The sequence below is a fragment of the Natator depressus genome, chromosome 6 (assembly GCF_965152275.1).
Source record: "Natator depressus isolate rNatDep1 chromosome 6, rNatDep2.hap1, whole genome shotgun sequence".
NCBI classification, from domain to species: Eukaryota; Metazoa; Chordata; order Testudines; family Cheloniidae; genus Natator; species Natator depressus.
In genome coordinates, this window is record NC_134239.1 from 50,702,917 (window position 1) to 50,718,790 (window position 15,874).

Below are 15,874 nucleotides of genomic sequence, written 5' to 3' on the forward strand. Positions count from 1 at the left end.
TGGTCTCAAGTTGCAGTGGGGGAGGTTTAGGTTGGATATTAGGAAAAACTTTTTCACTTGGAGGATGGTGAAGCACTGGAATGGGTTACCTAGGAAGGTGGTGGAATCTCCTTCCTTAGAAGTTTTTAAGGTCAGACTTGACAAAGCCCTGGCTGGGATGATTTAGTAGGGGATTAGGTCCTGCTTTGAGCAGGGGGTTGGACTAGATGATCTCCTGAGGTCCCTTCCAACCCTGATATTCTATGTGTGGGACTCTGCATGCCATACATTAATGGTAAAAGAGCCACAGTTTGGCCACCCCTGGCCTATGAAGTCTTTTAATCTACCCTAGGCCTTCAGTGACCAAATATAATTACTATCTGATGGCCTATGTGTCTGGCCTCAGTCCAGTTCCTAGTGTACAGACCTCGTCATCATAAAAACCAGCACCACAACTGTCTCCATGATAGCAGTCTCAGTAGAGAGGCCTGGGACACTGAATTATCTTCTCACCCTTTGAAGTACTCCTTAAATGGCAGCATTGAGGCACATAGGCAGGGTTGGAAGGGTTGGGTGTTGTACATGTTCTATGCCCAAATACAAGGCTTGGCCCCTCACTAAGTTTGCTTAAAATGTGGACAGTAGAGGGAAATCTCTCTTCTATCTGCTGTGTTCTATTACACATTCCACATGGTCTATTTTCCTAGGGTAGGAATAATTCATATAGGAAGTTTCTGTCCATGTTTTGAACCCGCTCCCTGTTAATTTCATTTGGTGGCCCCTAGTTCTTGTGTTATGAGGAGGAATAAATAACACTTATTTACTTTCTCCACACCTGTCATGATTTTATAGACCTCTATCCCCCTCTTAGTCATCTCTTTTCCAAGCTGGAAAGTCCCAGTCTTATTAATCTCTCTTCATATGGAAGCTGTTCCATACCCCTAATCATTTTTGTTACCTTTTTCTGAACCTTTTCCAATTTCAATATATCTTTTTTGAGATGGGGCAACCACATCTACACACAGATCCCCTTGTTCTGCATAAGCCATCTGAAGTAGTAACTGCTTCCTATTTCAGATGACACAAACTTCCTGAGACCTAAAAACACATTCACCTTCCACAATTCCTTATTTTCTCCTAAAAGAACACTGGGTGTTTTAACACTTTTCTGTGTGCATAAAGCAGCCACATGACATGTCCCATAAAAACACTGGTAGCTGCTCTCATCTTTCCCAGCAGTCACTTGTCAAGCAGTATTGACTATGTGCTTTGAAAGCATCACCTCCTTTCAAAGCCCTAGCTTCTTTTGGCTTCCACGCCCCATCATCCCTGAGTGCATTTGGAAGAAAATGTTCTCACCTCTAGGATATCAGCTGTGGGAATTTCCATAGATTCTGTTCCTCCATAATATAAATACTGCATCAGCATCTGAAATGGGAAAAGGGCCAGGCCTGAAGCTTTTGTCAGTCAGGACACAGAGGAATTTAAATACCCATGCTGCCCTTAGGAAGCAAACAGAAATCACAGCTCCAGCTTCCCGTGGGTCTTGATAACAGCTTTGACATTTTCTAATGGGCTGGCTGTGGTGCTTTCCAATATTCTTTTCTTTTTCTGGCTTTGAAGGGGGCCACATCAAGGAATTTAGGCCAAGGGTGACAATGTGTCTCTGAGCAACGGCAAGGCCCCTGTAAAACTCTGCAGGGGGTCCTGTTTTTTGTAAAGCTTTGCAGGCTAGCTGCACCCAGGAGCTGCCAGGCAGTGAAATTGGTGGCAGGCTAGCTGAGTGCATATGCACCGTACAGCCTGCCAGATGGTGACACACTGCCCTCCCCCTAGAGCTTCCAATAAGCCTCCCCATATCACAAGTCTTTCAGCCGGGGGGTTTGGGGCCAGAAAAGAGAGGGGTTGTTTGGCTGAGGAGACAGACATGGGCAGCCCCCGTTTCCTCTCTCACCCTCCCATGCTCACCTCCCTACTGTTCCAAAACCAACCCCTTTGCACTCTCCTTCCCCATTCCCATTATCAGGGAACTGGTTTTTCACTTGAAAACCAAGGTCATCCCATTTACTACTATTTATATTGCAGTAGTGCCAAGCAGCTGCAGTCAGGGTCCCATCGTTCTAGATGCTGTACAATCATATAGCAAAACCTGATCCCTGTGCCTGCTGCTGAACAGAACCCAGGTCTCTTGAATCTCAGTCTTGTGCTTTATCCACTAGGCAAAACTGTCTCCCCTAAACAGTGAAAATGATACCACTTTTAGTAGGTAACCTCATGTCCTCTAAGAACGTGTCCCAAAGTCTCCTCACACATCCGCTCCCTCTCTATTTCGTTAGAAGGGCACCTTTAGTGGTCATTTCTTACGGCTTTCAGTGTATTATTTTTCAATCTACCACATTGTCCCAAGAGGCAAAATCTTCTCCCTTCCCCCTTTGGTTCTACGACACTGCAAACACCACAGCCTGAAAATCATGCCTTGGAGCTTCTCGAATCACAAAACCCCATTCATCAAAGACCTTCTTCATGCTATGTTAAGGAGACCTGCCTTAATACACTTTATTCTCTTCAGTCATGGGCCTGAGCTGCACAGCTTGGATGCAGACACTGCAATTGCTTTTCAATTCAAATACAAACTGTCGGAAACCCTCTTGGGATAGAGCAGTAGGGATGTTTCTGTGCTCAAATTATCCCCACTGGATGCGGAGATACTATGTGGTGATGACCATATAGAGACACTGTGAGGGAGAAAGCCAAGATGAGTCCTAAACACTTTAGTGAAACAGTTACAGACTTTCAGCTGTTCTGCACTTTCAGATTTCTCTATTCTGCACACTTCCTTCCTAATTTGAAATGCAGATCTGAAAACCTGGAACAATGCCTGACGATTGGATTTCACGGACCTGCTGGGTTTTTTTTTTCTTTTTCTTTTTTTTTTTTAAACCTACCATCTCTTCATCATGAACGAACCTCCCTTAGGTCACTTAAATATGGAAACACCAACAAAAGTAATAGTGGAATTCTCAACATCAAGTCTTTAAAGAGAGCCCCACCGACTTCTGACCGTCTGATTTGAATTACTGGGCAGGTCTCCGGCTCTATCCAGGGTTCTTTTTTTACTTAACACAGCATGAAAATTGTGCCTGGGAACTTGCAGAAAACTACTCAAATAAAAGACCCTATTTGTCCTCCGTTATGAAGGAGATTGGCTGCCTTAAAAAAACCAAAATCCAATCGTATTCTTTTCAGAGCTAGGCCCAAGCTGGCAAGTTTGGATGCAGATCAGAACACACCTAAAAATGCAGAGACGTTTGAATCAGACCAATCGCAGTTATCATTTCTCTCTGACATTAAAACGTGTAGCCTTTGCTTCACAGTCAGTACAGGAGGAGACAAACAGTGCTCGTGGTAAGGGTGCGCATAATTTACATACCTTGAAAATACTGTATTTCATATCACCAATTTCAACAGTCTTACTGCCTTGGCTGTCTAGTTCTGATTTATTGGTCATCAGGGTCTTAAACCTGAGAAAATGGAGACAGAAGTTTGCTTAATAGATTTTCTGCATTTTTGCCACTCTGCATCATCTTTGCTTGGGTTCGTCAGTAAACAAAGGGGAAATGGAGAATCTTAGTCCTAGTGTATTTGCATTTATACTTTATATTTTTCAAAACAAATAATCAACATGTTTAACAGCAACTAAACTGTAAACTTCAGAGAGCAAAATCTGTAAACTCCCCAGGACTGGATTCACTCCCATGTTACTGCAGTTTTAAGGTGCTCTAATTGCACTGAAATCCATGGCATTAGACTCACATAAAACTGGAGCTGAATCAAATCCTGAGAATTGTACACTGCATTATTATTACTTTTAAAAGCAAATAACTGATCCTATAATAGGATCAACTGAACAATATCTCCGTGTAAGGAGCAAGAGCAAAATATATTGGGGATTCAGTGTATTTTGTAAAAAAAATCAAGGTACACAGTGCTAAGGAGCCACATTCTTTATACCTCCCTCACTTGCCTTTGCTCCTGGGGTGCAAGAGAGGACAGAATCTGGCCTTAACGCTTTTGCTGAGGACTTCCTTGGGTTAAGCAGGCTCCAGTAAGTACAGAGTTAGAATACCTGGCTCCTACACTGTCCTTCCCTCAGCCTTGGGGGTCAGAGGCAAGGAGGGACGGGAAAGAAGTGGCCAGAGCAAGCTGCACTCCAGCTATGCTCAGCTGCTGGACAGTTCCTTAGTAAACATTAACCACTAGTGCACGTCAGAGCAGCCCCCTTGTTGTTCTAACCTGCATTGGGACTGGGTAGAAAATCAGGTCTGACCCCACTCCCTAATGATCTGAGCATAGGCAAAGAATCTGGCTCTAAAAGTTTTGTGGCTTGATCATGTAAACTCAAGTGAGTAGTCTTTACTCATGCCGGTAGCCCCATTGAGGCTACTGGTGATGAAGGGCTGCTCATTTGAGTAAGGGATTACAGGCCCCTGTCCTCCATCACTAATCTCCATTTAGCACAAATAACACAGTTGCAGTTAGTAGGTGTAGCTCATGGAGGCTGACTCACCTGTTGGAAGCAGTAACCAGCAGGACTTTGTGTGCGTAAAACAGCTTTCCTTCCACTAGAAAAGTTACATCAGACATTTCTTTATTGTTTAGAAAGTGAGGATCTGTTGGAAAAAAGATGGGACAGGGAAAAAAGTTTAAAATGCTGCAGCACGCCAAAGAGAAAATGCAAAACCACTGTGGAAACTGTCTCACTGAGATAAAGCTGAGTATCTCACCAAGCCGGGCCGGCAACGTCTTTTGTATTTCAGGAATGTTGGGTATAGGACTGCTGCCATAGCAGTGGGTGAAGATGGCTGCAAGCTGCTGGTTGATTGAATCATTCTGTAAGGAAGAAGGAATTTATATCATTAGTGCTTAAAACTAGGCTCCACGGGCTGTAATAGTTTGCTTGCTGCTTATATAATAGGAATCTTCCTTTGCTGCTTTTAAGGACTACTCTGTCTATAAGGGCTCTGTGCAGAGCGGCCAACTCAAGACCTATGCACACAGGTGAATTTCACCACAAAAATATTCTCAGCAAGTTTATGGCACACATCTGTCAAGGAAAAAGAATTATTTTAAGAGAGCTCAATCCTTACACAGCAAATCTCCCCCGACTTCTACACAACAAAGTCCACAGCATGGCTTATCATCAGGAAACTCTGTTCCTAACATATCAGTTTGTTGCTTGGCTCTGCACTATTTTAAAGTTCAAATTTTGCATTAGTTTTTAACCATCCAGTCCCTCTCCCTGCTATCTCCAGGGAGTCTACAATGATATAGGCCCTGATCTTACTCCCACTGAAATCAATGCAAAAACTACCATTGAATTCAATGGAAGCATGGTCAGGCCAACTTTTAAAAGAAAGAAAAAAGATTGCTTTTCAATAACAGCTAATAATATTGTTCAGAAATTCCAGGAAGGTAGATGAGATGCTACCGACGGTCTGAGCTCCCCAGTACTTTGCAGGTAATCCCTTTCGTTACTGTAAACTCACTCAGTTCCAAAAGCCAATCACTAAAGTGGGGTTTATACAAGGATTTCCATTAAAATAAGCATCTTTGACATGGAGGAAGCAAGTATTGGATCCCTCATGTCTTGATCCCTGCTTATTACATGAGCTTGGGTAAACACAGCCACGGCTGTCTGTACATCCATAATTCATTGGGGCCCTGACATGGGTTTACGTTGCTTCTAGTACAAACAATAATCAAATAATTGTGAAACTCCTGGCTCAAAGGATTTGAACTTCATGTTGTTAAAAAATGAATGATTACTTTGCTGGTTTTGAGAATATCAAACATTAGCTGCAGCCCTTCGTTAACCAGCTCTTCGTTATAGTCCTCCTCCTTAATAGTGACAAACTCCCTTAAGAGGTTCTGCACGACTGAATAGCGAGACTGGTAGAAGGTTGTCCGTAATGACTCAATCCACACATGAAGCTTCCATGGGATTCCTGTAACCAGACACAAGGGAAAGTGAGTGGGGGGAGGGTAGTTGCTGAAATAGCAAGCAAGAGGGTATTTCCTCTCTTACTCTAATCATCATTCGCATTTAAGTGGCTCTTTTTATTTTGAAAGTGCTTTACAATTTACACAACTAATTTGACCTCCCAGCAAACCTGGAAAGCAACTGTACCACTATCCCCATTTTAAAGGTGAGGAAGCTGAGTCACTGAGGAAAGCTCAGGAAAGCGAAGTGACTTGCCCATGGTCACAGAGAAAATTAGCGTCAGGACTAAAGATTAGAACTCAGGAGTTCCTGATTCTTGCCAAGCCTGCTACCCCTTTAACCTTCATTTCATCCACTGGTTTTCTCTGCAAGCATAGCAGCAATCTGAATTCTGCAGATTAGCTGCACCATTACAGCATACAGAATAGCCAATCTTATATAAACCCATTGTGATTGCTCTAATTAATTCAGTATTGCGGCATGGTTGTTCTGATGAGCTATCTTATTTAAACATGCACATTTCAAAGTCTTCAGTTGACTACCTTACAGGTGTAAGAATAGGTGCAAGCCGGGTCCTCAAATCCTATTCCTGGGCATTGACTGTCTCTGGTTTTGAGAGCTCAATTTGAGACACTTCAGAGGGGCCTGAGGTTTCAGATGTGCTGAGCACTCACAACTCTGACCGACTTCAAATGGAGTGGAGTGAAGGGATCAGCTGCTCCGATCTTCAGGTCCCAGGCTGTTCCAGAAATTGGGGCACTCTATATCAGTGGGCCCTTTTGAATATGCAGCTGAGTGATCAGTAAGCAGTTTGATGTCATTTTCTATTTAAATTAGAGACTACCCTATTCCCCCATCAATGTGTGTCAGATCTGAACTTGATGGTGAAGGCCCTTCTCCTAGTGACCTGTAATCCCTGCTCTCGCAGAGACAGGTTATTAGGGTTCTAGCTACTTCAAACCTGCCTTACCAAGTACCCTGAGCTCCATGGTGATGTCCACGTAGCCATGCTCAGCACTGTAATACATGGCCTCCTGCAGGGCCTTCATCCTGGTTTTACACAGCCTGACCTGCCCCTCGATGGAGCTGTCCTGGCTGGAGGTGTCACTCTCCACTCCCTCAGCTAAAATCTCCTCCAGCGAGAGAACATCTCCCTTCGACTGCTGAGGCTGGGTCAGGAGCTTGCGCAGCACGTTTCTGTGGAGGGAAAAGAAGAGGAATTGCTCTTTAATAAATTAAAGGCCCACAAACCAGACAGACCAGGCAGGGTGATTTGGGCCCAGAAGTCCTGGAAGCCTGACTTAGTGACTCATTTCTTTCCAGAGATGAACCCTTCCTCCAGGGGTGCTGGAACAATTTTTACAGGGGGATTGCTGAGAGCCATTGAACCAAACTGTAAACCTGGTATATAATGGAAACCCCTTCAAGCCAGGGAGTGCTGCAGCATGCCCCGCACCCCTAGTTCCAACACCTATGCCTTCCTCCTCCCCCCAGAGATGGAGCTGGGCTCCTCTAATGATTGGGTCTTTAAACATTATTATGGCAGTTTAGTCAGGACTGGTTTCATCAAATCCTGTGAGTGTTTGCTTTGTGTGGCTGGCAGACCAGCAATACTAGCAATGGCTTGCCCCTGTCCAACACCAGAGGGTCCCATTTAGAATTCCTGGGTCCTTGGTTTTCCTACAGATGTGAGAAGCCTTAAGGGACAGATGTTGGCTATCCAAGACAATTAGGCCAACATAAGATGTTGTGCTGAATTGCCACTAGCTGGCGCTCTCAGTACACAAAGAACTGGATTTTACCCTTTCTGCATGAATTGATACTACATAATCTCATGCCTTCTGATCACCCTCCCGCAAAAATCATCCAGAAATAGGAGGCTTAACTTCATTATTTGCATAGTAAGAACATGTTATAGAAAGAGGACTCTTACTGTGGCACAATTAACCCATCGGATGCTTTACCATAAGACATTGCACAATCAAGGATGTTAACACGAAAAGATAAGGTGCAACATTTCACAAGCTCTTGAGTCATGGGAAGTAGCATTAGGAAAATGTTTGTCGGTATAACTACATCACTGTAGTTCCTGGGGAGCCAAGTCTTAATGCAGACATGCTGCACCAATATAAAGTGGGGTTTACATTGTTATGATTCAATTTGGTAAGTTACCAGCATGCGCTGCATTGATGTAAGCCCAGTTGTACACTGCTGCAGCACATCTAGGTTAAGGGTTTGGAATTGGTGTAACTATATCAATGTGGTTACACCAAAACTAATTTTTCTGATGGATACTGGGCTAGAATGATTTCCGGATCAGTTTACAGATAATGAAATGTTATTTCTAAATACCAACCCTGCAAACACAGCCTGGAATGGAAGAGCCAAGCTGTTTTTTTTCTGATTCACACATCATCTGTATTAAAGTTTCTGCAGACCTAATTCTGCCCCAGGTTGCACCTCGGGAACCCCATTGCCTTTAAATTCTGCCTCCAGTTATACACGTGCAACCCACATCTTCGGAATTGTGCCCTGCAGTTGGAACTTAACAATTCTGTTGTTGCTGCCTGACCCAGAAACAAATCCAGCTCCTTCTCTCCTAGCTATGGTGGCTCTGTAGTGCTGCTAACAGGTGTGAAAAAAGCAGAAGAAAAACTTATTTGCTGACTTTAGTGACTAAAAAATATAGATCTGCAAACCTTGCGGGATTGCATCTGTTGAATAAGAAGGTGCCAATTTTACACAGTTATTCTGGGAATAGAACCACTCAAAGTGATAATTACTTTCCAGTGCATCCCTTCAAAAGTAAGTGCAGGGTCTGGCCACACTGGAGTCAGAATAATGCTAGTGACTCTACTGCATTAAAACATGGCTATTGCCGGGAGGGTTCTAGCAACACTTCCTAGACCAGTGTGGATAGGGATTTTTGGTCTGGGAATTGTGGTGTAAAGCCATGCTACAGCCTGTGTGCGATACGGGTAGCCTACAACAAGAGAAGTGAACTTGTACAACAATTGTATACGAATCCCCGCACTGAGAGGGTCTTCAATTTAAGGCTGATTTTGAACAGAGGTTTACCTGTGCCCATGTGCGGCTGAGTGACTAAAGCAGTTCATGTCTTCGTGAAGCGATGAGGACATCCCATTGACTTCCAGCATACTCAGGAGGGGGTCTGCGCCCCTACTCAGTAACAAACTGACCAGCTCATAGTTCCCTAAGAATTGGCAGAAAAGTAATGATAATTCCATTTTCCAGCATCCTTTAAAAGGCACTTCTATAGCACCCCACAAGTGTTAATTAAGCCTCACAACACCCCTGAGAGGGAGACAAATATTATTACCCCCATTTTACAGATGGAGGAAACTGAGACACAAAGAGGCTAAGTTGCCCAGTGCCACACAACTAGTTAGAGGCAGAGCTCAGAAGAGAACCCAGGAGTTCTGGCACCCAGTCCTGTATTCTATTTGAAGCACAGGCACATCTTTATGTATAAATGGTGGGGGGGGGTGAGGGGGAAGGGAGGTATATTTTACTATATTTTTAAAAAGTTACATTTCCCTCATGTGTTTCAACATCTTGAATTCAAACTACATTACAAGCAGATGTACATGCATCTGGCTTCAATATGGACAGATTCTCAGTTGTCAGCTCCTGCTGAGTGTAGCTAAAAGGGGGTCCAAAAGGGAATCTGGGGGCTGCTCTAACTGTTCTAGCTGGCTATGGCCTGCAAGGGGTCATCCTGCAGCCGTAGATAACTGGAGTAACATGCATTCCAGCCACCCTCCATCCCCGCTGCCAGAGGCTGCAGGGAGTGGTGGTGGGAGAGCCAGCTACAACAGTTTTGGGGACAACCTTCTGCTCCCTTTATGCCATTGGGATGGCACAAAAACCCCCGACGTGGCACCTGCTTGGAGAACAGGCTCAAGAGAACAGGCTCAAGAGAACAGGCTCAAGATGTTGTTTCTTTTTTAAATGAATGAGATAAAACAACGATCTTTGTACAACCTAGGATGGTTTTTCCCAGTGTGACTCTTGGGCTGATGAAAGGTGTTAGTCTGACAGCCTTGGAGGCTATTCAGCTCCAGGAGAGGCAGAGGATGGACAGTGGCAACCTAACTTTCCCAATGCTGCCCCATGCACACACTACGAGTGAAAGCACACTGCAGTCCCACTCAGCACTTGGCTTCCCTGCTGAGGCTGTTGGCAGGAAGTGATAATTAGTGACAGTGGTAAATGTGGACTGAGCTGACGCGCAGCAGCACATTTCAGGTTGGTCACCAAACAGCAGATGGCAACAGCTCTCAGATACTGTTAACCTAGGCTAGGCTTCCACTAGTGATTTAGGCATGAAAAAAGTACTGTATCCCATTATCTAACCCCCGGAAGCTACCTACTCCCCCACCAGTTTGAAATTTTCATTACACCTTTCATTGTTAATTGGCTTAAAGTACAATGCAAAGTAAATCCCAAGTCATGTAACTAAAACCTAAACATCTGACCCATACTTCTATACTTCTGCCATAGTTTTCCTGTGATCTTGGGAGTGAGAACGTAAGCATCTTATTTGACTCACCTGCCGCTGAAGCCAGTTGAAGTGGAGTCTCAGCATAATTGTCCTCACCGCTGTTAACTGCGGAGCCCTCAACATGGGCACCAGCATCCAAGAGCAGCTGCAAAAGACCAATCAGAGACAAGAAGTTCAGAACCGAGCAGTTCAGAAAGACACAACAGAAGAGCCTGTGTGTTGGGAGGGAAACCCATTAGGTCCGTAGCAAAGGGTGAAAAACACAAAGGGAGCTCAGCAAAAACTAAAGGAAAAATATCCATCGCAAGGCAAACTCACCTCTCATATGCATCTGTTTGTTGCCTGAGTCTGGGACTGAAGCCTAGGGGCTCATGGCTAACATCTCTTTAGGGATTTATTTATTCTTCTCTCTTTACTGTTCTTGTTTTTTTTGTTTTTGTTATACTCAGTCTAGTTCTGGTGAAAGGTATCAGGTGGACAGGAGACTAAAGCCCCCTATTTATTGTATCCCAGTGGGCACATTTTCATCTGATCTCCAGACTCAAAAGGGTTCGATGCTTTTGCAGTGTGGGAAATCCCTGCCATTTGGTTACATGCTGTGCAGGAAGCAGACAAGATGGCTAACGGAATTTGCCACAAGAGCCAAACTGCTCTGCCAGAACCTTAGGCCCTGCAAATTCTGGATGACAAGACTCCTCAGGCTTCCCTGACTTGCCACCCGCAAAGCCTAATCCTCATTTGGGGCACAAACTGTGTCTTTACTTTGGCCAGGGAGTTAACCAGCCCCCACCCTGGGGGAACTCTTTGCAGGCAGACTGGCGCTAAGCCAGCAGTAACTGGCCATGGAGGAGTGGGGACAATATCCTTTTCAAACATTTGAAGTAGCAAAAAGTAACAAAGTCACACTGACACCATCATGTGGAGCGGGGTCAACTGGCAGGAAATGGAGGTGACTTAGCTGTAACTGAAAGTTCTTTGAGATGTGTCATCCCTAGCTGCATTTGACACGTGGTGCCCATGCGTGTAAATTCTAACAAGCCGCGTCCATTGGCCTGCACACACGCAGTCATTCACCTTGGGCCCCAGACTGAGGGCATAAAAGGCAGTGTGGGCCGATGCCTCTCCAGTTCCTCCTTGTACTGCAAATCCAGTAAGATCCAAAGCAGAGAAGATGGAGGGCAGATAGGGACCACGCATCTCAAAGAACTTCCAGTTGCTGGTAAGTAACCTCCATTTCTTTTTCGAGTGCTGGTCCCTGTGTGTATTCCACATGTGGGTGATTGACAAGCAGTACTCAGACTGGAGTGGGGGTGCAAGAAAGATGCTTGAATTATTGCAGTTCCCACTACTGGGTCTGCACTGGAGGTTTAAACTAGCATGTAGTGTTTAGTGAAGGTGTGAATGGAATTCCAGATAGCTGCCTGCCTATGTCCAGTAATGGTATTTCGTCCACTGATGCTGTAGAGGCAGTTTGTGCTCTGGTGGAGTATGCCCTTACCCCGTGAGGTGGAGGGATGTGCACTAATTGGTAGCACGTGATGATGCACCCAGAAATCCATTTAGAGATCCTGTGAGACAATATAGCTTGTCCTTACAACCTCTAAGTTATGGCAAGATAGGGGGTGAGGTCCCAGGGGGCGGTTAGGGGCGGGGGTCCCTGGAGGGGGCAGTCAGGGGACAAGGAGCAGGGGGAGTTGGATGGGTCGGGGGTTCTGAGAGGGACAGTCAGGGGACGGAAAGTGGGAGGGGGTGGATAGGGGGTGGGGGCCAGGCTGTTTGCGGAGGCACAGCCTTCCCTACCCGGCCCTCCATACCGTTTTGGTACCCTGATGTGGCCCTCGGGCCAAAAAGTCTGCCCACCCCTGACTTAGAGTACAAGGATAAAAGCTGGAGAAATCCGTGGACACAGGGATTCTGACACAGGCCATGCGGTGGTAAGAGGGAACTGGAGAGGCGATGGCCTGCGCATGGCTCTTATGCCCTCGGTCGGGAGCATGAGGTGAACTACTGTATAAGTGCAGGCCAATGGACGCTGCTTGTTAGAATTGCCAGACTCGGGCACACATGGACCCACTTGGGAAATACACATAGGGAGCGGCACTTGAAGAACCACCCTTCATTTATAAGAACAACAAAGCAGGTCTGGGCATTTGTATTTCCAGGCAGGGGCAGACACCCTGTTGACCATGCATAGCCATAGAGGGCAGCTAGCTGGGATTCTTTCCTCTGGGAAAACCACTGCTCCTCTACTGGACAGAGTCACAATCATCCAGCTATATGGCATAAGCCTTATACTGCTGGTAGTTGATGGAGAGTCTCCTTTTAATTCACATGGCAAGAACCTGTGCTTTTGGAGCAGGAGGATCTGGGTTCTATTCTTGCTGCTGGTATGGCATGCATTTCTGAGCAGCCATAGTATGCAGCACAATGACAATCATGGAGCCCTAGGGGGTCACCAATTTATTACATCCCTTGCCTCGGCACAGACTGGATGTATGATTGTGCCTGGTAATTTCACATTTACATTTTCAGCATAATATTGCTGGTGGAGGACAATGACTTTTTCTACTTACTAATTTATTTCTCCCTTGATGGAGAAGCTAGATCTGGCAAATCCAGTCATGGATATCAAGAAAGAGGCAATTCCACTGGGCTTCACTACATTCAGAGAAAGCGGAGACAGGACTCTTTCAGTGATGATCATTGTAGGGAAGGTTTTGACATTAGATTTAGAAGTTTAAATACTTAAAACATCTAAGTGAATAAACACTCGCTGCAGGCAACATAATACGGCCCAGAGGAGCAGAAGGCTAAGTTCAGTCCAAGGAGCCTTGTTGATGTATTTCTCAGCACTGTCTCCTGAGAGTATCACATGTATTATCTCACATGTAAATTAAAATTGTACAACCTTTGAAATGTAAAGAGTGCACTGGCAACTTGCCAAGGACATGAAGGATGAATCTAATTTGCATTTACATTTGCATACATTTGTAAAACCAAATATAAAAAACCCCCACATTAGCTTATAGTTGTGTCTTCCTTGAGAGCTGAATAGAAATTGCTTATTGCCTAACCAGCAGCTGAAAACCTCCTGTGGATCAGTTTTGAACTCACCCTGAAGTTAGAGAGAGAGGGTGGGTACATTGGAGGGCTCCACAAGGCACCGCTTGCATCCAATTCTGCATGCCCTCTGTGTGAATTCAGCAGAAAGACTGGCAATGAGCATGCACAGAGCTTGCAGGAAGGGAATCCAAATGCACCTAGTGAGCAAAGGAGTGGCTGGATGTAGCAGCACTCCCACTGATGATACATTCAGAACCCATTCTAGGAGAGTCACAGCTTTCAGGGCTGGAGCATGCAAAGGGAGCATAGGGTGCTCTTCTCTCAGGAGCGGGCTTTTAAGCAGGAATGGACAGGCAACTCAATTTTTGCACCTATAAAAAGTATCCAGGCCATAGCTAATACTTTCAAGAAACATGCTGACCAAGCACTCAGCCCATACTTGGGCACACTCCCCTGAAAGCACCAGTTCACCAAACACCATTGTTAGTGGCTGATCCACATTGTTTGTGGCTGATCCACATTGTTTTGAGGCCAGAAAAACTTAAGACATTAATATACAAATAGTAATTAGAAGAAAGAATAAGAATTTGTAGAATGTTTCATTGTCAAAGCCTTTCCAGAGCTTAACGAATCAACCCCCACCAACACTGTAAGGCATGTCACATTCCCCTCATTTTACAGGTACATGGATAATCAGTGATTTTAAAAAGACCAAAGCAACAAAGGGAACCCAGTTCTGAGCTTGGTTTAAAAGCTAGGAGGTCCTGGCTCCCTGCCCTGTGCTCAGAGAAATAGATCACCCCTCATTCTCAATGTATATTTTAAGGATTCATCACAACTGTGTCTCCTTCCCCTTTGCTTACCTGAACTACAGAGATGTGTCCATGTAGCACAGCAAAGGTGAGCGCAGTCCAGTGCCGGCTGTCGGGATGGACTGAGGGATATCGGGGATTGCTGCCAGGAACCTGGGAACACAAAAAGCTCAGTTATTGACCATAGCAATCTCTGTCTCTCTCCCATATTCTTCAGACTCTACTGTAACTGACATTTCCCTGGGGAATAACAATCCCTGGTAGTGACAGACTGACACCATTCAGAGAGTGCTGCCCAGGCTAATCATTGTGTTCTCTCGTCTGGGCTTCTCTAATGTGCCCATTGATTTCCCTTAGTGGCAGCTCTTTCCAAAAGGAGACCTTTTTTGCTCCCTGTGTCAATCATTATTTCAGCCACTGCGCACTCCAAGGGGCTTTGGGCTTTATTTCTCCCAAAACCTTGAAACAATGAGCTCTGAAAGTAAGTCTGGTGTACAAACTCCACAAGCTGGAGCTTTTGGTTGCTGGGAGAGATTTCATAACCGATCCTGCTTATTTACAAGTCAAAGATGAGCAGGTTTTCTGGTTTTGGCCCTTACTTACTGGTATATCCAAATTTGCTCCAGCATCAATCAGCATCTGGACCATGGCTTCATCTCCAGCAGCACAGGCATACATTAGTGGGGTCACGCCCTTCAGGAAGAAAAGTCAGCAACAGTTAGCCTGTGTCTACAGGCCTCACAGCAGAGAGTCCATCGGCCAAAGGGGCTGATGGAACTGGGTCTGCAATATAGGTGTGTGTGTGTATTTATATGTATATATATAAATAATGTGCAGTGTGTGATGTACATACAATGTGTACGTGTGTGCACAGGGGATGTATATGCATTTGTGATTTCTACGTGCTGCGGGGGAAATCAAGACATTAAAATAGGAATGTGACATGTCCTACATTGAATAAAGAGCAGATGAGCTAGCAATCATTTTAAATGGGTTATTTAAAATCCTAAACTTTGCACTGAGCCATGTTTTTAGAGGCAGCCCCTTTCCTAAGGCTGCAGGAAAGGAACAGAGCTCCTTGCATCCTCCTTGGCCAGGGGAACTTAAGCAGAAACAAACACAGAGAAGTTTACTTGGCAAACACGATCTCCATTGGCAAAACAATATTTGTTAAAGTATTTCAGCACTGACAGAACATTTCTACCCATAAAATCTCTCTCTCTTGCTTTCTCTCTGTTTAAACAATGACAGCCAGAGATTACTCATGAGCTAGACCGGCCGTATTTACAAACAAATCACTCCAGAAATAGCCAAGCCAAGTAAATGGCCAAAATGCTTTCATGATGAAATAGATTGAAGCTCACGTCTCAGGTTCTTTCACTTTTCATTCTCTGGGTTTTTTAAATTTTATTTTATTTGACTGAATTTTTCACAAAGGGGCATCTCTGCACTAATCAAACAATAATCTAGCCTCATTCTTACAAAGGGGCCTGA

General features: G+C 44.8%; 1 protein-coding gene across 1 annotated transcript in view; it reads right to left on the reverse strand.

Moving 5' to 3' along the window:
- Window positions 1–15,874, reverse strand: part of ABTB2 (ankyrin repeat and BTB domain containing 2) — a 193,122-nt gene that overhangs the window by 5,104 nt on the left and 172,144 nt on the right. The window contains exons 6-15 of the mRNA XM_074955260.1: window positions 14,984–15,073; window positions 14,432–14,533; window positions 10,554–10,650; window positions 9,059–9,194; window positions 6,951–7,177; window positions 5,806–5,984; window positions 4,764–4,869; window positions 4,547–4,649; window positions 3,410–3,500; window positions 1,339–1,407 (exon numbers count right to left, since the gene is read on the reverse strand). Of these exons, the coding sequence (XP_074811361.1) occupies window positions 1,339–1,407; window positions 3,410–3,500; window positions 4,547–4,649; window positions 4,764–4,869; window positions 5,806–5,984; window positions 6,951–7,177; window positions 9,059–9,194; window positions 10,554–10,650; window positions 14,432–14,533; window positions 14,984–15,073 (1,200 nt within the window). The remainder of the gene's footprint in view (window positions 1–1,338; window positions 1,408–3,409; window positions 3,501–4,546; window positions 4,650–4,763; window positions 4,870–5,805; window positions 5,985–6,950; window positions 7,178–9,058; window positions 9,195–10,553; window positions 10,651–14,431; window positions 14,534–14,983; window positions 15,074–15,874) is intronic.